Genomic DNA, 24,089 nt, shown 5'->3' with positions numbered 1-24,089 from the left:
AGTTTTATCATATCCCATTTAACTTGATTTTTCGTTACACACAAATTAAAGTAAAATACAAGTAAAGAGCCGCACAGTGTTAAATAAAACAACCTATGACATTGAAAAGTCTGTAATTGCTATCCTCCAAGAAAAAGTCATGCTACTCTAACTTCTTCGATATTGGGCGGCACTTTCCCATTTACTTTATTTCCCGTCTTGTTATTTAATTCTTCTCATGGCATGCCAACGGTGTTAAAGGGGTCCATAGCCTATTTCTGTAGTCTTTTTGTACCAAATGTAACTTTTCTTATTCTGAGTATTCCATAGCATATATTTCATGTCCGCGGCATCTCCTCGGTACAGCAGAGGTTGATAAAAATAAAAATCGGTGTATCACCGTCGTCTCTCTCTCTTTCTTTTAGTTTTATAACGGAAATATGGGCAATAATAATTATTCTTTGCGGCAAAATGTTGAAAAATGGCATGATTAGATGTTATCGTACCAATATCGCTACGGAGATTGGCCAAACCGGACGCAATCAAACTACCCGCCAAATAAAAAGGCGATGGTAAACTAACGACGATGATGATTATAATAATAATGACGACAATAATATTAATAATATATCTATATACCACAAGCCCACCATCCTCACAAGGGAGGATCCAAGGCATGCATGTACCCTCCTCCCATACCTCACCCGTTTGTTCACTAGAGAAGGAAATAGCTCTTACTACACACACATTTCCTAGATCCTAAATAATGCAGCACCTTTACAGCAGGGCCTAAGAACCGAAGCTGGTTTACCCCCACCAATTCACCAGGAAGATCTCCCCTCCCCCCATCTGCATTGACTCGAAATGATCTATGGAGCAGACGTGAAGAACATCTCGGGATGAGTCTTTTCTTCAACTTACATTCTCCATCCCCTCATATATTTTGCACTCTCTCTTCCTTACTCGACAGACATTCCTCTTGCACTCATTGCCCACTTTGCCCTGCCCATCCACTTCATTCTTGGTTTTCTCAAGTTTATTTCATCTACATCTGTATTCCACACTGTTTTTGCGGTTTTTATTTCAATCATTCTTTTCATATGTCCAAACCACCTAACCACTTTGATCCACCCTATCTGACAGCTACCTTCCCACTTTGTTCTCTGCCTCACCTCCACATTTCTCACTCTGACGACTTTCGTAACACCTACCATACTTCTCTCAAACACATTTAAGCTCTTCATCTCTGTCTCCTTCATATTCCAAGTCTCCGTCCCATACTGTGCCGTGGGCACAATCATTCCCTTATACCTCTTAGTTCATCCCCATAACACACACACACACACTCACGAGTCCAACACTTGATTCAAGACCATGGTGAATCACATAGTGAATGGTGAATACACAAAAGAATCCTTGGCTATAAGCAGTTTTGGAGAAAAAAGTTCCTCTCCGAACTCATTACTGACGGAGAACGAGGTTCCCGATTGCTCCTGAAGAAGGAACCTCGGGAGGACGGTACAAGTAACTCCGAAATCCCTCTTTGGCAGGCGGACTGCACCCTGTGGGTCACAAACCCTCTACAAGGAGCTTGGGAGAAAGCGAGCGAGACGCGTCCTTCCTGACGCAAGTCCAGAGTCTGTGACTTCCCTCCCGAAGAAGGTCAAAGTACTTATAACCCCTTCATGAGCTGTTCCACGACGCCAACGAGCTGCGGCAGGGTCGGGTCGGCCAAGCAGAGGCGCAGGACACTCTCCAAGCCGCGACCTCCGGCGAGTCCTCCACAGGCGTAGGCTGCAGGAGAGAAGAGGAAAACAACACATAAGACAATAAAGGCCATGGCGCCGACTATATGAGTATAACATCGAATCACATGTAACGATAAACTATACACTAATACAATCGCATATGACACTGTTTGAACGACAAGTTCTTATATATGTATATATATATGCAAGGGTAGTGGGTCAGGGGTTCGAGATGATTAAAGAAAATTGAGAAAAGTGGGAGGTGAGCCAGCTGTTGTTTGCTGACGACACTGCGCTTGTAGCAGGATCAGAGGAGGGATTGAGGAAGTTAGTGACAGAGTTTGAGGTGTGTGAAAGAAGGAAACTGAAGATAAATGTGGGCAAAAGTAAGGTGATGAGATGTACAAGGGGAGAGAGTGACAGTAGTAGAGTGAGAGTGAGCAATAAGGGTGAGGAACTGGAGGAAGTGGATAGTTTCAGATACTTGGGTGCGAATGTGACAGGAAAGGGAGGAGTGGGGGTGGAGGTAGAATGTAGATTGAGAGAAGCAAGTAAATGCCTTGGTGGATTAAAAAGTGTAATGAGAAATAGACATCTGGGAATGGATGCTAAGAGGAGGTTATATGAAGGAGTGATTGTGCCAACAGCAATGTACGGGGCAGAAACATGGAACATGAAAGAGGAAGAGAGAAGGAGTTTGAATGTGTTTGAGACGAAATGTCTGAGAAGTATGATAGGGGTTACTAGGCTAGATGGAGTGAGAAATGAGGAGGTGAGGAGGAGAACAGGGGTGGAAAGGGAGCTGGGAGATAGGGTTGATGAAAGAGTATTAGGATGGTTTGGACACATGGAAAGAATGAGTGAAGAAAGATTATTAAAAGAAGTGTGGAAGGCGGAGGTGGAAGGAGTGAATATGAGGGGGGTGTCCTAGGATGAGATGGATGGATGGGGTGAAAGGGGCTTTACAAAAGAGAGGAATGTCTGTAGAGGAAGGACGGGAGATGACAGAAGATAGGGGTGAATGGAGAAGGATTGTGTATAGATGAGGCTGTGATGCATGAGGGTGAGGGGGTGGGGGATGAGGAAGTACGAGAAAAATTTTGAAGCAGCCCAAAGGGATTTCTCCCCGTCTTCTCCTTTTCTGCATGAGGGGACGGAGAGGGGGGGGGGGATCGCCGAATTTATGAAGCGGTCTTGCTGTGGATGTGCTGTGTCTTGTGACACTGCTTCTGACCCAGGGCAGTGGACAGGATGCAGGGATGACCCGTCATCCAGGAGGTGCCAAGATAGGAGGGAGGGAGGAGGGTGGAGGGGAGTGGAATATATGGAAAATTAAATGGCTGGGAGTGATTTCTATGCCTTTTTCTTTTTGGCTACCCCCCGTGTAAGGGGAAAAAGCCTTTGGTATATGTATATATATATATATATATTTTTTTTGTGGGGCCTGCTGGTGGAATAAAATCTGCTAGACATTTTTTTTATTTTGCTGATGACATTAAGCTGTGCAGAATAACGATGATCACTCGGATCCAACTATTCTTTGGGAAAATTGCAAGATATTCCGAAGAGTATTAACAAGTATGTAATCGATCTCCTTGGTCTCTGGAACCAGGAACCGTTAATGTTCCTGGTTCCAAAACCATGGTGGCTAATACATTCTTCATAGCCAGCTCTGTCTGTGCCAATAGCCGCACTGAAATCGCCCTGGGCGGGACTCGAACTCGGACTGCTGAGTTAGCTGTCGAGAACGGTGCCACTGCACCGTCGAGCCGTGTTAACGTATGCCTATATCAACTTCGCATTACCTTCAGGTATTCCCAACACGTCGCTCTTGAGTACTTCCTCAAGGACGTTCTCGAGGCTGACGGCGCCGTCGACGAATAGCTGGGTTGTGGGGTGGTCATCCCAAGGGGCAGCCTCTCCCTCCTCCAGGAATCTAAAAAAAAAAAAAAAAAAAAAAAAAAAAAAAAAAAAAAAAAAAAAGTTACTCTGTTTTAGTTACTCCTGAATTCTATTTTCTTCTTGAGTCACTATCATGTGTGTTGCCACCCTTTCTAGATTGAGTTAGGATCACTCAATCCGTCATCTACTTAGAAGCGAGGTGCTGTGTTAAATTTGACCAATCTTGAAATCTGTGTTAGTGTCTTGTAGCTCTGATGATGTGATAAGTTATCTGCATGACTTATGTCTGTGGTTTCTTGTATCCTGCTTGATCTTTAGGGCTAATATGTGCAATTCACCATGGTCTTGGATCACGTGTTGGACTCGTGATCGACAGCTATTTCCCTCCCGGGAGAGAGCTCATATATGACCGATCTATGGATAATGCTGTGACCTTACACGCACACACCCAACCCCCCGCCCACGAGAGTTGGAGTAACAACCCGGACCGCCGTAGTGGCAGCCGGGAACTCTAACCACTGCGCCACGGGAAGGGATCTATGCTCGTATGTGACCCGTCTTTATATCTCTCAGAATCTTGTTTGTTTTTAAATTCTTGTGTGTGTGTGCGTGTGTAATGTTACGCCTGTAATGAGGACAATATCACGCCAAAGAAGTAGATTCTTGGAGGTCGCGAAGAAGATTTGAATCGGGTAAAATAACGGAAAGATAGAAGAAGTTAACGAGTTTTTTTCATGACCTCCAATCATAATAGGACACTGTGATACTCTGGTCCGTAGGGGTTATTAAAGCCCCTAGAGCAGGGGTTCCCAAAGTGGTCGACAAATAGCCAAGGGGTCGAAAGGGGGTCAGTGGATTGCTACGGGGTCGATATCGACCCTCAGGGGCTTCATGAAACCATCCAAGGGGTCGAAAAAGGGTTCAGTAGATTACTAGGGGGTCGAAAGGGGTCAGTAAATTACTATGGGGTCGAAAGGCAGTCTTTAAAAGTAAATGGTTAGCATGAAATGACCCTGTTCTCTTTCCGTACTGAAAGAGTGAAAATAATCAACCAACCAATATCTAAACTTAAAGAAAAACAATGTCAGTTCACTTTGAGTCGCAAATCTTCCCCATTCTGTGCATGTAGGGAGAATCTCACATACACACAACCACATCGTAAATGAACATCAAGATGACGAGCTTGTGTAATATTATTGGCTTGAATATTACTTATAGTAATATAATAAAGAATATACATGACATCACTCCTAAAGCTATTGGTAAATTATAGATATTTATTTTAAAACACTTATGTTTATGTATATGTGAAAGTGTCTCTATCATTATTGGAACGGCGTCGCCTTGATGAATGTTGCCACTTATCCCTTTTATATCGGATCAAAATGATGATAATAACACTATTGATAACTAAAATTATGATAATAATAACAATAATAAAATAATAATAATAGTAATAATAATAATGATAATGATGATGATGATAACTATTGTAATATTACTAGTATCAATAACAACACCAATAATGATAATAAACTGACATAATTCGCGAATTAGTTTGGGGTTTTTAAACTTTACTAGGGGGTCGAAGAGCTGAAAAGTTTGGGAACCCCTGTCCTAGAGCACTGCATAAGACTTGGGCAGTCAATATCCTATACGAAGTGGAGTGATGTGAATGAGGCTTGTGGTTACTGTGTATATGGATAATTATTATTATTATCACCAACTTGTCAAGGGTAACATCTTATAGGTCGTCAGAAGTGCCACTTACGTGGAAGATGACGATGTGGTGGCTGAAGATCTTGATCCGGCATCCCCAGCAGGAGGCGCGGACTCCGTACTGACGCCGGCAGTCGTCGCCCCGGACGTGGCGTCAGCAGTGGATAATGCAGAACCTGTGCTGACAGTGGGCAACCCAGAGTCGGTATCAGCAGGAGGCGAGTTCGAGTTGGCACAGGTAGGGCTCGACCTAGGGTCAGTGCCGACAGGGGCCGGGTCGGAGTTGGTGTCAGCAGCTGGTGCGTCTGAGCTGACAGGGTTGGAACCGGCAGGTACTGAGCCCGAACCAGTGGTGTTCGTGGTGTCCTCATTCTTGCCTGTTTTCCACTCGACAGGGGGGATGTCTCCTTCAGACTCGACCACTGTGACTGGCAGGAAGTGGGCCAAGGCCCGGCTGCAGGCCACGGCTGCGGTGACGGCGTCTGTGTCCAAGTGCTTTTCTTGCCGAACCTGGATACGCCACTTCCGTGGGCCGCCCTGCAGGGAAACCGCGACTAAGTGTACCCATCTCTTGATAACTGGGAATAATACCCTTTGTAACCTAAATGAGCACCATTTGTGAGATGGGACCTATTCATACAATTGAGTCCTAAATTACAAATATACCTCAGGGTTGACTCTGCTACCATTTATACTTACCACACATAACATCACACCCTCCCAGCACATAGTGTATCTCAGCTACTACTTCGTGCGAAGCCAAGACTCACCTGCTGACCTCCGACCACGAAGAGCAGGACGTCGTGCCTCCGGAGAACCTTCAGGCGGTCCTTCGCCAGGTTGTGGTACTCCAAGACTACAGTGTTGTCGCGGACCGTCATCACGCCATTCTGAAATATTGTATCCGAATTCACCACCAGTAATTCACCAGCACTTCCACCCTTCACCGTCAATAATTCACCTGCCCTTCTGCCCTTAACAGTATCGTGCCAAAATCGAAGATCATAAAAGAACCTCGGAGACTGTCGCCAGGTCTTCTGCAAGAGACTTAGGGCAACGGATTGATAGCTTGAAACCTTGGAGCAAGATGGTAGGTACTGGTTCGTTGGTGAAGTGTGATATTTTTTTTAACTGTGCGAGTGTTGGAGTACTACATTAAAAGGTGTGTATTGTATGGGGATATTAGTTTGAAAATGAGGACATTTGTCTCTCGAAGGAAAGTGTGTGGGAAAAACAAGAACATTGGTGATAGTTCCCCTAAAATAAAATGTAATAAAGTTGTTGTTTGGAGAGATTGCGAGAGGTGGAGTAAGTAGGGCATTCAAGAAGAATGTGGGATATGGAAACAGGAGTACCAGGCAAAGAAAGGAAGAGGTTCGCCAGCAAACACGAGGAAATCAGGGGCGAGACGAGAATGACCTCTTAAACACATCAGTACAGCTTAATGTAGGTCATGCTGGTGGGAAGGGGGCCAGTGGCAGACATAAGGTGTTTAGGTGGTTTAGCCTTAGAACGAAGTGGAGATATGATGCAGGCAAAGGGCTGGAAACATGAAAATAAACGAATAAAATAATGAGCTTCCCGAGCTACCTTGTCGGCTGGTTCGTTGCCGGGAATGCCACCATGGGGTAGCATTACCCACGACTAGAGAGATGCGAGACCCACGCGTTTTCGATTAAACCACCTGCATTTTTAATACACCTATCAAATGGATCACATGAAATGGACACTTCATGATTGATTACTGAACGACTCCCTAAAGTTTCATGCATGCTCATAAAACATCCTATTCTATAATTCCTGAGTCTGTTATCAAATGAAAAAATCAAATAGTTGCAGGGTAACGAAATAAGATTATGATTACATACATATGTTATCATCTCCCTTCGATGCCTAGCGTGCACACCCACACATATGCTACGGATCTCCCGAGGGAAAAGTCAATTGTCCGAGTGACCCAGCTCACCAACTTTTCTTGGCGACGCCCCTTAGCGAAGATTAGACTCGGTGCATCTCGGGTCAAGCCACCTGAAGCCCTCCATTTGACCAAAGCTCCTCACACGATACCTGGGCGGACAAAAACCTAATCCGGCGCCTCTCGCTGTCGCTCAAGATTAAGCGACGAAACCTTTAATATATATCCATGTTTTGGCAACCCTGTAAATAATGTACACTAAAATATTTCTGGCAACCCTCCGATGTTTGAATGGAGCTTGCCTTGTATTTGTAGAAAGCTGTCTGGCACAGTAAAGAAAACTACCCGACTTTAATTCACCAGTGTAGAATTAAACATACTCTCTACATTTTCTCCATGGGGACGGCCCATGTTATCATCTCCCTTCGATGCCTAGCACGAGTGCGCGCGTGTGCACAGTAGGTAGCGAAGGATTACAAAGGATTACAAAGGCGGAGCATGCCGACAGGAGACCTTTTGATCCATATCTAGGTCGGATGCGAAAAAAAATCATATTAATAAAATAATAAATAAAAACTATAATAATGTAAATAACAAATAAAATACATAAATAAATGCATAGGTAGAGTTAAATAATAAACAAACAGGTAAATAGTAAATAATAATAAATTGACATATAACTAATAATAAATGAAAATCAGACAGATAAACGATAACAAAACAAAAACAAATAATATAAGATAAATTATAATTAATCATTACAACATCTTACTTAGGTATTTATCTAAATGATTCTTAAAGCTTCGAACTGAACTACATTGCACTACCTGTGCAGGAAGTTTATTCCATTCATTAACTACACGGTTGGCAAAGTTGTTTCTACCTACTTCCAAATTGAATCTATTTCCGGACAGTTTGAGACCATTGTTTCTTGTCTGATTCTCATTCAATGTGAAAATTTTGTCACTTTTGATGTTGTCAATTCCCTTTAAAATCTTAAAGACCTGTATCAAGTCACCTCTGAGTCTACGCTTTTTTAGGGAAAACAGATTCATGTGTTTTAGTCGATTTTCGTATGATTTATTTTTTATGTTTGGAATCCGTTTTGTGGCTCGCCGTTGTACTGTTTCCAGTCTGTCAATGTCTTTAATGAGATTCGGTGACCATACGGAAACAGCATATTCCAAATGTGGACGAACTAACGATTTATATAGCTTATTAATGAGTGATGGACTTTTGAAATCAAAAGATCGCGCAATCAGTCCTAGAATCTTATTTGCTTTCTCAGAGGCTGAAATACACTGCTTGGATGATTTGAGGTCGTTACTGATAATTACGCCGAGATCTTTGTCACTATCCACTTTTGTTAACGAATTTCCAAATAACTTGTAATCGTACTTACTGTTATTTTTACCTATGTGCATCACCTTGCATTTACTTGTGTTCAATTTCATTAGCCACTTTTCAGACCATTGCTGTGATTTATCTAAATCTTCTTGAATATCTAATTGGTTTGAGTGATCATTTGCCACTCCGCACAGTTTTGTATCATCAGCAAATTTGGAAACAGTAGATTTTAGTCCATGGTCTATATCATTTATATATACTATGAATAGAAGTGGCCCAAGAACGGAACCCTGAGGAACTCCACCTGCAACACTTTTCCATCCAGAAGTTTTTCCATTTAAAACAACTCTCTGTTTTCGACCATTCAACCAATTACTAGTCCAACCTAATAGGCTACCACTTATTCCATGCAAAGCTAGTTTAGTAAGTAGTCTTTCGTTTGGGACGCTATCAAAATCTTTTGCAAAGTCTAGACATATTAAATCTATATTGTTTCTTTTGTCATAATTCGAGATAACTGTGTTGTAGAATTCGAGTAAGTTAGTCACGCAAGAACGTTTCCGTCTGAAACCATGCTGGCTATCATTTATCAAACGGTTACTTTCTAAATGGTGTTCGATGGCATCTCTGATGATAGTTTCCATTATTTTTCCTACTATTGAAGTCAAACTTATAGGCCTATAGTTATTTGGCTTCTTTTTGTCACCTTTTTTGAATATGGGAGTAACGTTAGCTAGCTTCCATTCTCTTGGGACATCTCCGGATATGATGGATTTCTTGAAAATAATTTCTAATGGAACAACAATCTCATTTTTCATTTCCTTTAAGATTCTTGGATGCCAACCGTCAAGCCCTGGTGTTTTATTAACTTTGAGTTTGTCTATACACCTTTTAATTTTTTCTTTTGTTATATTTACCGTAGTGAGTAAGTTTACCCCAGACTTTTCACAGGTTTCAGTTTGGAATTCACTTTGAGGTGTTTCGTTTACGAATACCGAGCTAAAATAATTGTTTAAGATATTACACATTCCTTCATTTGAATATTCAAGTTGACCGTCGGCAGATAATAGTGGACCAATGTGATTCCTAACAACCTTTTTATCTCTAATGTAACTATAGAATTCTTTGGGATTCTCTTTGGATTTATCAGCGATGTTCATTTCGTATTGTCGTTTTCTTTTTCTTATTGTCTTTTTTAAATCTCTGATAACAGGGAGATGATAACACATATCACCTGATATTATACAATTATTACGTACGATAAGGATACACACACACACACACACATATATATTTATATATATATGTATATATATATGTATATATATATATATATATATATATATATATATATATACGTTTGACACCTTATGCTGAATCAGCAATTGGAGAATATCAATGTGGATTCAGACGAAACAGGTCCACAACAGATCACATACACACAGTAAGGCAGACAACGGAGAAATACTATGAATATGATAAAGATCTCTACCAACTATTCATAGACTTCCAACAGGCGTATGATAGCATACATCGAGAATCAATGTGGCAGATCCTCAGAGAACTTCAAGAACCAGAGAAACTGGCCTCTCTAAAAAAGGCATGCTATGTAGATAGCAGACGCTTGGTAAAGGTAGGGGGGAGGAAACAGAAGAGTTCGAGGTAATTAGTGGACTGAGGCAAGGGTGCATCCTATCTCCAACACTCTTCAACCTCGTGATGGAAAAGACGGCCATGGGGGAGTCTTAACCACCCAGGAGCGATATTTGACACAAGAAATATAGGACTTTTAGCCTATGCAGATGCCGTTGTGATGATAGCCGAGAATATGGATGAGATTGACGAAATGTTCATACCATTCAAGAACACAGCGGGGCAAGTAGGCCTGGTGTGCAACGAGAGTAAGACAGCAATCATGAAAATGAGTAAAGAAGGCGGCAATAGAGGCAACATGCAGGTCGGAACCCTAAATGTGCAATATACAGACATATTAAAATATTTAGGAGCCCTTGTAACGGAAAGAAGTGAGATGGACTTTGAAATAAATGAAAGGATTGCAGCAGGAAACAGATGCTACCGTGCTTTCTCTACCATCATGAGAAGCAGAAAGGTTAGCAAGAAAACAAAAAAACGAGAACATACAACATTGTAATTAGACAAACAGTGAGACTTGGACATTAACCAAACAAAGAAAAAGAAAACTTGAAGTCTCTGAAAACACCATTATTAAAAGAATTCAGGGCCCAGTGTATGATGCGAAATCGGGAGAATGGAGACGAAGCCACAATAGGGAAATTAGAGAACAGACAGGACAACAAATGCTGTATAATGTTGCAAGTGGGAGAAGGACAAGGTGGGCCGGTCACTGTGCCAGGATGAAACCAATAAAATGGCCAAAAATGGTGATGGAGGGAAGTATAAAGGGTAGACACCCCCTGGGAAGACCTAGGTACCGGTGGAGCGATGGAGTGGCGAATGACGTGGCCCGCATTAACCCTGACCTATAAAATTGGAAGGAAACAGCGGAGGACAGATTGGTCTGGAGAGGCATAGTGAAAGCGGTGAAGGGACTGCAGTCCTGGTAGCCACTGGAGTAAGAGTGTGTGTGTATATATATATATATATATATATATATATATATATATATATGTATATAATGTGCGTATGTAAACTAATAACCCTTGCGATTTTTTATCTGGTGTCTTTGAAAATACATTGAACATATAATCCAAATGGTGTTTTCTTCATTATCTCCAAGGGCAGGGTTGCTCCTTACACCATTTACCTACTGGGTTCACGGAATTACTATACTGCCTGTGGCAATTTACGTGCACATTAACATTCTTCTAATGTCGGTATGGATACCCAGAGATGAAAACCATACAAAGTGGTAGTAGTAGTGAGGGGCATACGCCAAGAGGCGCTGAGTAACTGCGGCCGAAGCCGTCAACTTTGCCCTATGTGTATGCGCTTGGACTGTTGGGGCAGGTATCAGTCACTGCTGGGAATTGGAGAGAAGTGCGGGATTCGAACCCACAACTTAGCGATTGCGAGAACAGCACGCTTTCGATGACGTTACTAAGACACATATAATACAAATGTGTGTATCTATTTATATATTAAAGGCCTCTTCCCCTTATAAGGGGGGTAGCCACCCAAAATTTACACCCACCCCCACCCATTGTCTTCCTCTCATTTTAGCTCCTCATGGATGAAGGGTCATCCGTGTCTCCTGCCCACTGCCCGGGCCAGAAGTAATGCAGCAAGACACAGTACATCCACAGCAAGGTCTTTTCACTTCTTATGTTTTATTATTATTTTTATTACGTTGTTTGCGTGGCTGGTACCCGCTTGGACCTCAGCTTTGCCGGTGGTACGGAACTGTTCGAACGCAGGATAGACGGCGAGTCCGCGCTATGATGCCATTTTTGAAGTGACGATACCCGGAGGAAACTGATGCATCACACACACAGCGAAGTCACCAAGTCACCTCAGGTTAAAGGTAAACAGCGTTCGGCGGCGGGGGGAGGGTAATTGCTCAGAGTGGATGCCCTTCCTAACCTCTGCGGTGCAGCCAGGATTCGAACTGCAACCGAATCCCCGCGCGGACACTAGACGCGAGCAGTTAATCGGCGACCCCCCACCCCCATTCTCCGTCCCCTCATGCAAAAAATAGAGAATACGGGGAGAAATACATTTGGGCCGCGTTAACACACCATACATACACAACCATTCTCCATTCAAACCACTCCACCCTGCTCTTCCCCTCCTTTGCTAAATGGGCATTCCCCTCTTCCTCAAAGTCCCTTCACCCCATCTCACTGTTGGTCGTTCCCTCAAGTTCACGCTATCCACCTTTGCTTTCCACATTTTTTGTTTATCTTCCTTTGCTCATTTTTTCCATGTGCCCAAATCATTACAATAATATTTCTTCAGCCATCTCCACATTTCTCACTCTATCCAACCTTGTAACTACCACCATACTTCTCAGACACTTCATCTCAAAAAAATTTAAACTTCTTTCTGCATTTTATATTCCAAGTCTTCGGCAATACAGTGTCGTCGGCACAATCACCCCTTCATATAATCTTCTCTTTGCACCCATTCCCAGATGACAATTTCACGTGACAATTTTCATTCCAAAAATATGTACTTCCTGTACAAACTTGCTGCCACTCTCTCCGCGGTATCGAATTGAACACGTTTTGGCGAATCGAAGTGGGAATTAGTGAATCGTAACCGATTTGTCACGAAACGGAGCATAATTTCATTCAATGGTGTTGTTCGATAAATTTTGTGCAAAACATTTCAGAATGAAAACGGAAATAAAGTACAATTGTTCAAGAAAACGAGCTTCTATTTGTTATGCTGCGATCTTAAACTGTATGTCAAAATAATTTAATAGGAGTGTTTGATCATTTTTCTGCAAGACATTTCAAAATTAAAACAGAAAAAAAACGGAGCCGATTTGTTACAATACAGAGCATCTAATTGTGTTATGCTATAATGCTGTGCTTTTAAATACTGTATTGTCAATATGATTTAATAGGAGTGTTGTTTGACCTTTTTGCTAAAAAAAAAAAAAATTGCTAAAAAAAAATATATCGTTTCGTACCTTGCTTCACATGTCTCGATTCGCCATCGCCAAGGACTTTTCCAGTTTGACGAAATGGGGCAGATTTTAATTAATGTTTTCTGTTTTCAATCTGAAATGTCCTGCTTAAATATCATCAAACAACACTCCTACTGATTCATTTTGACGATAATCTAAAAGCATAGAAAGCATAGTACATGTTCAGTTTCGTAACAAATCGATTCCGATTCGCCATTCTTACGTAATACGTACCCCACCCTCTCCCTTAGTACATCTCATCACCTCGCTATTAGTATTACCCACATTTACTTCCAGCTTCCTCCTCTTACATACCTTCCCGATCTCCGTCACTATCTTAGACCCTCCTCTGACCCTGCTACAAACGTAGTGTCATCAGCAAACAACAACTGGCTCGCCTTACACTTACCTCCACTATCACTTATCTTATATAATATATATATATACATACATAGCAACGTACATGTTATTTTTAGGAGCATTAATTACAAAAGAATGTGTTGCACGAGAACAAATGAGGGCATCTATAAATGTTCTTCACGGAACAATAAAATAAAATGGTTCATACCAGTTAGGGGTTCAATCCTCGAAAAACGTATTTAGTCTATGGAATAAAGGAAGAAGAATGAGGCTGATGTATATACTGAAACGACATCGATTTCACTCACTTTGAAAACAGTGAAGATTAGGATGTTGTTTTCACAACTATCAACGGTTTTCCATGAGGATTTTGAAGATACTTTGTCAATCTCACATCTTCCATATCTTCTCAGCTTCCAGTCTCCTATTAGTTCCATACCAACTATAGAGATAAACTAATATTATTTCTCATGGTAGTTGTGTACAACGAAGTATTGTTTTTTCCTGTTTTTGTCTTGAGCGCCAGGAGGGGAAACTGATATAGATATAAATATATGTGATAATATAAGATATATAAAACTATAATTCTATATAATCAAAATTATTTTATGCTTAAGTTACAATATAAGGTAAAACATTTATTGATCGTGAATAAAATTTACCTTTATACATATATACTAGTTGCTGTCTATTTGTAAACATGAATCTGAATTGTTCTATTCTTTGAAGTGACTTAGTCCTAAAATATATCTGTCTATATATGTCATTATCATATATAAGTATTTAATACCTATTCAGGTTATTTATTTACACCTTAAATAATATGATATTAGATATGAAATATTAATGTGTATTGTTTTAGAATATAGAAATATTTTTAAGTGAGGCATGCCAGTCTTATACTATTCGAACAAAGCACGCGCGGCTGTACTTGCCAAATGAACCTGCACGAATTTTGACAAGTTCTTAACCATGACGTCGTCGGCTGTCCGTATCAAACTTGAAAAAGATGACCAGGGTAAGAATAAATTAGTCATTTCAAGTGGATTGAAGCTGAAAGTACAACCATTGGGTCATATTCTGCTGAAAGAAGATGTAGGTCAAGGAATAAACTTGCTTATTTGGATTTTTTTGTATTATAATTATAATTATTTTGTATTTGTATTTTGTATTTGAGTCATAGTTACATAGTACTTAAAAAGTACAGCAATGTTAAATATTGTATCTGAAAACACTTGACAGCGAGTAAGAATAGTATGCACCTGAGTTTTTGATGATAGATAACTTGTATAATAACTGGAAGTTATTGTATTGTTACTTGTACATAATACTGTTCCTATTAATGTGTAAATTCCTTATAGTTACTTGTTACTTGAAACCCATGAAAGAATGTCAAACACTCTGACTTTAAAGCTATAACAATGGTACAATTTCAGGCTTTATTGGTATCAAATTACATTGTTATTCTAGCATTTTACCCATTATTTTATACTGCAGTTGCAGCTCTCCATGGGGAATTGGATGCATAAGTTTTCTGCTGTTCATACTTTAAGGGTTTTAGCAACATTCCTAAGAACCGGTGTCATCTAGCATTCTTTCACGGCCAGCAAATAATCTCTATTCAAGGAGGAATGTTGACCAATATTAATTTCTTCTATGATATATCCCTCTTTTCTTTTTACTATCCTTCTTGAATCTTTTATTACCATCTCTCTTACTACACCTCTATGGTGCAGTATCGTCATGGAAAGTAAAAGTACCAAATGTAGATGATACCATATTATGGGTATTTCTTCTTAATTTCTTGAAATTAAAGAGGAAGGTTATTTTCTCATAAATACTTCCAATGCATTACGTTAAGCTCTTCAATACAAGTAAAATATTTGCACACACATCAGGTTGCCTGATACTCAATGATGTATCACAATACGTACATTGCAAAATATAAAGTTACTGTTGTTATACTTATTCTCTTTCACTCTAAATAAATATAATATCAAAAAGAATGTGATCAAGCCTGTTCACAGAATACAGGGGTCACTTGGCTCCAAAAAAATAAATATAATCAGAAAGCAAACGCCGACATTCTCGCATACCCCACTCGTGGCTCATGATGCATACATAGGGATCATTGTATTCAAGAGGCTGATGAATGGGAAAATGGTAAATTTTTGACAAATAAGGTTGAGTAATATGAAATAAGATCCGAGGTGTGAGGGACCAGTGACAGATACTTGCTGGTTCTGCAAGATGGAAAAAAAAAAAAAAAAAAAAAAAAAAAATCCATTTTCAAAACCTGACAACCCCCTCACCTCCATCAGTAGGTGCAACCCTGAGTAGCTGACACTTGGTCTCTGGACTAGGCCCATGTTATCTTCATTAAGTTCAGCTGTATTTCTTAAGCTTTCAAACATGGGGAGCTGACAGCTGGTGAATGGTCTCTTTTTTTTCCCTACTACTAACAGCTGATGTCATAGTTTTCTATTTATCACTCCATATAACTAAGAAAGTTATCTTTGAAATAACTACTTTTACTTACCAAAGATAATCCATGCAGTTACTTTTTTGTGTGCATTTGTTCTTATTCTTGTATTATATTCTGTTGTCTCAGGTGTCTCTTTATTGAAATTGTATTCAGAAAACCCAAGTATCATATTACTCATATGAAAATTTTGCTTTATAGGGCTGAGATGCAGTGTAATCCACTTTGTAACATGCATTGCACAAAGTTAGTAAGACTGATTACTCAGTAATTACTTGCGTTAAATAAAAGGTATCATGTTGACGAGTCGGTATTTGCAACACTCAGAATGAAGATCCTTTTATCTTTTTCCCTTCTCTTCAGAATCTTATTCCAGCCCTTGTTTCTTTTAACTCCCTTATGAACCTGTTATTGTCAAACAAAATAGGTAAATAAGATAATATTTTATTTGTAAATGTTAAACAAAACAAAACTTTCAGGTGGGGATGTGGATGTTGCACGTGTCAGGTTTGAATCAGCCCTGCAAGATCTTCTGCTTCAAGATGATGAATCAGATACTGACAATGAGTCAGATTCAGAGAGCAAGACACGAAATCTCATGTAAGGAAATGTTTTGTGTACTATAGTTATTATAATGTATGCACGTATCTTAAGTCCACGTGCATTTTTGTTTCACCTCCAGGATTTTTGTCTCAGCTACAAAGGTCAAAGTTCTTTGTAGTCATTTTATTAGCATGTGCTTGAAGATTTGAGGCTCAATTTCCTACGGGCTTTAGCAGAACTCAGACACTGTTCGTCTAACTTCTGTTACCAGATTCTTGCACTTCAATCCACTTAGCCACCATGTGATTTACCACTATCTTGGATAATGTGTTGGACTTGTGATTGACAGCTATTACCCTCCTGGATGAGAGCTCAGAGTGTATGTATGGCCTGATCTCTGGGTAATTCTGTGACCTTACATGCACACACCCTTGACTCCTTGCCCACTAGAGTTGGAGTGCTGGCTGATGGTGCAGTGATAACTGAAATTTTTAGTCCCAGGTGGGAGTCAAACTTGGACCACTGAATTAGTGTTCCAGCACTGTACCACCACACCATCAAGCCAGATGTTTGTGTATGTGTGCATGTGTTTTATGTATATAAATATACATATGTATTACATATGCACACACACACATATACATATATATATATATATATATATATATATATATATATATATATATATATATATATATATATATATATATGTGTGTGTGTGTATCCTTATTTCACCTTTTCACACAAGGAGAGCTATTAGTTAGCAACTGTGCCCTTCCTCCTGCTGCAAGCTGTTGCCATAGAAACAGTCCACACTATTAAAATGCAGACATCAGCCATGAGATTTTTTCCAAAGAGATCTATTGAAAGTCTAATGACCATTGCCATTTGCTGTAGGGCTTTGGCTTTCCAGTCAGTTTAACTTGAAGCTATAATTATTATGTGGCCGTGTTACCTCAGTAGGGCTGTGTTCATCATATCCTCTACACACACCTCCCTACATTTTTTGTGTATGTTCATACTTAAAATCTTTCACCATTTGTCAGTACTACAAACAAACCACAGATAGTCCATATCCTTCATTACTTTTCTTTACCATAGAATCTTATGCCATCCCATGTTTGTAAGAGGGAAAAAGCCTTTTGGTATGTATGTATACCATAGAATTGACTCCAGGGTTCACAATTCATTTCTCCAAAGAAGTATGGTTTCTAATGTGCCCTTCATCATGCCCCACTTTTGTTTGACATTATATTAATATATATATATATATATATATATATATATATATATATATATATATATATATATATATATATATATATATATATATATATATATATATTTTTTTTAAGGGCTGGGTGAATCCAATAATAGTTGAATCAAACTTCAGTAGATGGTATTACAAATGGGTTTCTGTATATAATTTTCTGTATTGTTATACAATTCTGTACATTATATTTCTTCCATTGATCATCGTACAGTTACGATTGCATTAAGCATTTTTTCCCCTTCATAGGAAAGGCTCTATTGCAACTCTGAAGGGGACTCGACCTCCTCGCAAACGGCGACGCAAGGAAACAGAACCTCGTGATGTTGGTTTCCACCACACCTTTGTGATGCGCATGTTTGACCGTAGTGTTGACTTGGCACAGTTTGATGAAACTTCTCCTCTTTATCCAATTTGTCGAGCATGGATGATCAATCAACCGCACAACTCCAGTCTTAATGTCAAGTAAGTGGTACATGTGTAAATACTTTGGTGGAATAGAGTAAACAAGATAGAGAAGGGGAAGAGATAAACAACATTTTACTTGAGATTACAAACCAAAAATTTGAATTGGTAACATAAGATAATGATGAGAATACAAGTAAAGTTTTAGAAAATATATGAAGTTAGTGGACATATGGAGAGAATGAGTGAAGAAAGACTAGCAAAAAGAATGTGTAAGGCACAGTTGGATGGAATGAACTTGTAGGGAAGACCAAGAATGGGATGGGTGAATGGGGTGAAGGTGGCCTTGAGTATAAGGGGAATGTCTGTTGAGCAGGGAAGAGAGAGGACAAGAGGGAAGTGAGTGGAGAATGGTTTTTATTACATGATAAACTGTTGTGGCTTGAAATCATTTCTCTTTGTCTTCTCTGTGTACTCATGTGACGATGAGGTGGGAGTATCACCAATGGAACAGTGAGGGTAAACCAACTTCAAATGTCAGTCCTTGCTGTGGAGGTACTGTGGGCCATACTTTTAAGTCTTTTTGCCAACACTGGCAAACTCTTTCTACCGATCTAAAATCTAATTTTATTAACTCATTGTATGAAAATCACCAGTAGATCTCACAAATAAGCCAATAAAATCAGAAAATCTGTAACAAAATCAGCTAAAGTTCTACTTTCTGTTGTTTGAGAATGTCTGCTAAGCCTGGCAGAAGATTTAAAAGTACGGCCCTGTGTCTTGCTGTATTGCTCCTGACCCAGGCAGTGGGTAGGAAACAGTGACGGACCTTCATTCACGAGGAGCAAAGAGATTTTATCAAAGGAAAACAATTGCATGTTGGATTTTTGGAGGATGAATGCATGCCTTGGCTCTCTACCTCTCTTGTGACGGGGAAGAAGCATCCTTGTATATGTATATCTCCTCCTTCTCTTCCTGCTCAAAAGGCAAGAACCTGAAAGTCCAACAGATGAAACACAGGAAAGCGGAGACTCGAGTCAGGACCCTGATAACTTGACTGAAGTCCTGTCTGATGGCCAGGTTACACCCCTTGCAACTGTCAAGCGAATGCCACCACCTGAATTGTGGGAAGAAAACGTCATCAGGACCAGAGACCCAAGGATACCTGAGCAATTGGATCAACCAATAATAAGGAAAGTAAGTCATTAGAAAGCAGTGGTTTCAGTCAGTTCCATTTTATTCCATTGTCAAGGATGCAGGTGGTTCTGTTTTCTTGTTTTGAACTTGGATTTACAGTAATCCCTCATATTAAACAAAATTCCCTTATGTGGTGTTAGTTTTATATGATTAGGAAAAGATGATAAAATTGGCCAAAATGTCAAATAATACATGTATGTATTTTTTAGATGATATTTGCATAAAAAAGTGTTTTATGCAATGAAAAATATGAAGATGCAGTGCCTACTCTACCCACACCTTCTCTGCTAGTGAAGTGGCGAAGTAGATGAGAAAATGACTGTCACTCCACTGTGTTCAATGTCACTTCATCACAAGTGGACACGCTATTCCCACCTGTACAGGGAGGTGTGGCCTCAAGGGGCTGATGCCTGGAAACTCACTCTATTCACCTTACAAATTTACCAACAATTTACCTTCATAATGCACCATTTTTTCATATAAGAAAGTCAGTACTTCAGTGCCTGCCCTCCCACACCTATTAGCCAGAGATATAGAAACCAGTCCAGGCCCCTACACATGCCCAATATCTCTGTCTATCAATCTATGTACCAATAGGCTTCTTCTCCCTTACAAGAGAAGTAGCCAGCCAAGACATGTACCCACCCCCACCCATCTCACTTCCACTTGTCAATCATTTTTCTATTATCTTGGATCCTTGCCTGAGTTAGAAGCAATTAAGCAAGACAATACATCCACAGCAGGGCCAGCTGTTTCATTTACATGGTGACCTTCCCTCTTCATCCCCTCATGCAGAAATAGAGAAAATGAGTAGAAATCCCTTCAGACCGTATCAAATTATTTCCCCTTCACAACCATTTTCCACTCACATCTATCTCTTGCAATTTCCCTCTACTGCTCAACAGATATTCCCCATTTACTCAAAGCCCTTTTCACCCTATCCATCCATCTCATTCTTGTTCTAACCTTTAGGTTCACTCAATACACCTCTGCCTTCCACACTCTTTTTGTTAGTCTTCCTTCATTCATTCTTTCCATGTGCCCAGACCATCCCAGTATTTTTTCATCTACCCTATCTGCCAACTCCCTTTTCACCCCCATTCTCCTCCTCACCTCATTTCTCACTCTATCCACTCTCATAACTCCCACCATACTTCTCAAACACAGGTAAATTTCTCCTTTCTGTTTCCTGTAAATTCAAAGTCTGCCCCCATACAGTGTTGTAGGCACAATCACCCTTTCATGCAGTCTTCTCCATCCCCAGATACATATTTCTGTTGACACTTCACTCCTCCAAGACATTTACTTTCTTCTATCACTCTACAGTTTACCTCCATTCCTTGCTATATGTAACCCAAATTATTGAAAACTATCCAATTCCTGTAGCCTTTCTCCTATGAGACTTATCTCTAGTTTGCTGCCATCCTCACCTTTTGTACATCTTATCTCCGCTCTTAATTGCATTTGATTTCAACTTCTTCCCAATCCTAAGTACTAGCTGTCTCAGACTCTCATCTGACCCAGCCAAAAGCATAGTTTCATCAGCAAACAACAATTGGATCATCTCCCATTTCCCTCCAGTCTGACTCAATTCTATGCCATAAGCCTAAAGAACACATACCCTTCACATTACATCTCCAACCACAACCAACCATACAAAACATCTACACAGAAATATATTTGCACTCAGATAACTAGACAAACCTTTCAAGAAAGACCACCAAACTCAACAATAACAACCCCTAGATATAAATCCCACAGACAAATTCCTCCCACACCAGACAAGAACCACACTATGAGTAGCACACCTGCACTTAGGACACCATCTGTCATTAAGACAGTACTGTCCAACACAAAATAGGTTTGGCCACAAATTCAAACTACCCCAGATGCAACAACCACATGGAAGACATAGAACATCTTATACTACTATGCCCCACACTACATAACAACTCAGTATCTCTTGAGTTAATTACAGTCCCACCCAGAGGCTATTGCTGGATTCCTGGAGGCTGCTGGTCTTCTACAAGAGAGATCAGGGGCAACTGATTGATTGATCACTTTTAAACTTTTATTTTTTAGGTTAGTAGAAGATATTGAGACCAGCAGTCAGGGGCAGAAGATATCAAGTTGGGACATTATCTACTCACTTTGACAGCATGCTGTAGGAAAATTTATTATATGTAGTTTCACAACATCTCTTCCAGTTTTGGTCTAGTTTTTAAGAATGGAGGTAGGATCTATTCACTAACAGACTAGTTTTCTCTCAGGTAAAGTGGGAAAGATCTGAGAGAACATGTTCTGACAAAAATATTTCATATAAAAAGCAGTAAGTATTGAATTAGTAATTTGGTTTTTGGTGTGGGGGATCATGCCTACAACCTCTTGAACTTCTGTGATAGACTATGCATGTATTGCAAGCAAAACTCTTTGCTATGGATGTGCTGTGTCTTGTGACACTGCTTCTGACCCAGGACAGTGGGTGAGATGCAAGGATGACCCCTCATCCAGGAGGTGCCAAGATATAAGGGTGGAGGGGAGTGAAGTATGTTAGGGATGGAATGGGTGGGAGTGGTTTTTATGCCATTGTTTTTTGGCTACCTCCCTTATAAGAGGGAAAAAGCCTTTGGTATATGTATGGATGTATGCAGGCAAAAAATGCAAAACATGAGAGAGTAAGAGTTTTTAGACGTATCAATTCCCATGAACTTTATTCCAACCAGAAGTTATGGGAAGATGGAAATCATAGAATAGTTGCCTCTTCTTCAGATATGAATGTCTTTCAGATTGATGAAGCCAATTCTATGAGTGAGATGTTAGCAGATCACTTGGAGCGTTGGAAGAATATTCGCATTGCCTGGAGGAATGTTGCCCGAGAAAATGACCAACGCTATCACAAGTCATACACAATTCTGAGATCAATGTTTGATAGGTAATAGCCGCAGTACAATTTTTCATATTGTCATTCACACTGAAATAATTGTAAATGAAGTGCAGAAAACTGTAGGGTCCAGTGTTGAGTATATGCAAATATGGGTTCTGTAAGACAGAAATGAGAGGGAATCATATCCCTACCACCAATGTTCCCTCTAAGCTGTGTGCATATGTGTGTGCATATGTTTTACAACTAGTGCACACAAAATTGTCAAATTATATTAAAATCCATTCAGTAAAGAACTTCCACCCAAACATCAACTTATAAAAGCTCTAAAAATATGGTAACTTGCCAACCATCAAAACAATAATTGCTTTGGTGGAGGTAATATGTTATACAAACTTACAAATTGTGCATATTTGTTTAAATGATCAGATGCACACAGAGAAGGCAAAGTTTGCACACAAACAAATTTCTGCACACACTCACAGCAAAAAATTAGAGGGAACATCGCCTGTCATCCATCTTCATAATTGTCAGTACCCTCATCTCCATCTGGAGTTGCTGACCTGAGGAGCTGTCACTTGGGCTCTCAACTAGGTTCAAGATTTCTGACTCCACCAATTTCAATAACATATGCAACCAACATTTGTTGTGATTACTTATTTATGTATTTACTATTTTCAGAACACAAGAAAACTGAACTGTTTGGAAACTGTTAGCTTTGGACAACTGTCATTCTTTTACGGGAAAGCTGTACTTGTCAATACATAAAAGGACAAAAACCAGTCTATGTACATTTGTCACAATATCATGTAATATTGTAAAAAGTACAATGTGTAAGATATTGATGCAAAGAGGGTGTTAGTATTATTTTTTCTTGAGGGTATACAGTCATTTGTACAATAATAGAATTTTTATTCTTACGTGACAAAGGCAAAAATAAGTTTTCTTTGTCTGTTGAACTGCATATATGGAATGTCAAAATCTTGTAGTTATGATATGAATAAATATTTTAGAAAATTATTTGTATGCATTTGATTCTTAATGCCCTCCATAATATAAGAGAGAAGAAGTAAGGAGTTGGATGGAAAATACAAGCAAGTTTTTTTAAGGAACATTTATTTAGTAAAATATACTTTTTGAGTGGCATGGAGATAAAGTCGAACTACAACATTGTTTTGGAGTTTTTGTGAAGTAGGACCCACTCATGACAGCTGACTAACAGGAGGTTAAATGAGCACTAAAGTGAATTGATCCACTCACATGCTACAGTAATAAAGAAGCCACATATATTTACTTGTAGCTTCTCAAATTTCCCTGCCCTGCAGACATGTTTCAGTGTAACTAATTTTGTCATAAGAAAAACAAAACAAAAACAAGAAACATGATATTTCTTCAATTATGAAAGTAATGAAAGAAGAAACTCAAGCGTTTATTTTGAAGTTCAGGTTCAAAATGGTTTAAAGGGACTGAGATGCATTTGGATGTTACATAAGACACATAATATACTGAGTAACACGTAACGTCCCCACATGTAATAAATGCATTTAATGACAATGAATACATGTTGTTAGACAGAAATGTTATTTAGATCTTTTTTTAGGCTGCTCTTTTGTATTTGTATTTACCAAATTGTGGTATACAGGGAAAGAACTATGCTTATGGAGTCATGTTTTGTAATTTGTTTTTATTTCTCAGTCTATCATATCAAGCTTTAAGTTCTTTATGATTT

At 39.5% G+C, this 24,089-nt stretch overlaps 2 protein-coding genes across 2 annotated transcripts; one reads left to right on the top strand and one right to left on the bottom strand.

Annotated features, from left to right (window-relative positions):
- Positions 1-4: 4 nt before the first annotated feature.
- Positions 5-14,097, bottom strand: LOC143037904 (uncharacterized). The gene is made up of 5 exons (XM_076206558.1): positions 13,891-14,097; positions 6,119-6,238; positions 5,401-5,885; positions 3,533-3,663; positions 5-1,773 (listed from the first exon to the last, which is right to left on the bottom strand). Exons 1-5 carry the CDS (start codon positions 14,017-14,019, stop codon positions 1,652-1,654), a joined length of 987 nt encoding a protein of 328 aa, XP_076062673.1. The 5' UTR covers positions 14,020-14,097; the 3' UTR covers positions 5-1,651.
- Positions 14,098-14,462: 365 nt separating this feature from the next.
- On the top strand, positions 14,463-23,380 carry mip40 (Myb-interacting protein 40). The gene is made up of 6 exons (XM_076206552.1): positions 14,463-14,600; positions 16,544-16,664; positions 18,127-18,342; positions 19,269-19,479; positions 22,266-22,411; positions 23,042-23,380. Exons 1-6 carry the CDS (start codon positions 14,555-14,557, stop codon positions 23,055-23,057), a joined length of 756 nt encoding a protein of 251 aa, XP_076062667.1. The 5' UTR covers positions 14,463-14,554; the 3' UTR covers positions 23,058-23,380.
- The last annotated feature ends 709 nt before the right edge of the window (positions 23,381-24,089 follow it).

Source organism: Oratosquilla oratoria, chromosome 23 (genome assembly GCF_046742065.1).
Source record: "Oratosquilla oratoria isolate Oo_2021 chromosome 23, ASM4674206v1, whole genome shotgun sequence".
In the NCBI taxonomy this organism is placed as follows: Eukaryota; Metazoa; Arthropoda; class Malacostraca; order Stomatopoda; family Squillidae; genus Oratosquilla; species Oratosquilla oratoria.
Note: the sequence above shows the minus strand (reverse complement) of the source record. Positions and strands in the feature narration are given on the sequence as shown.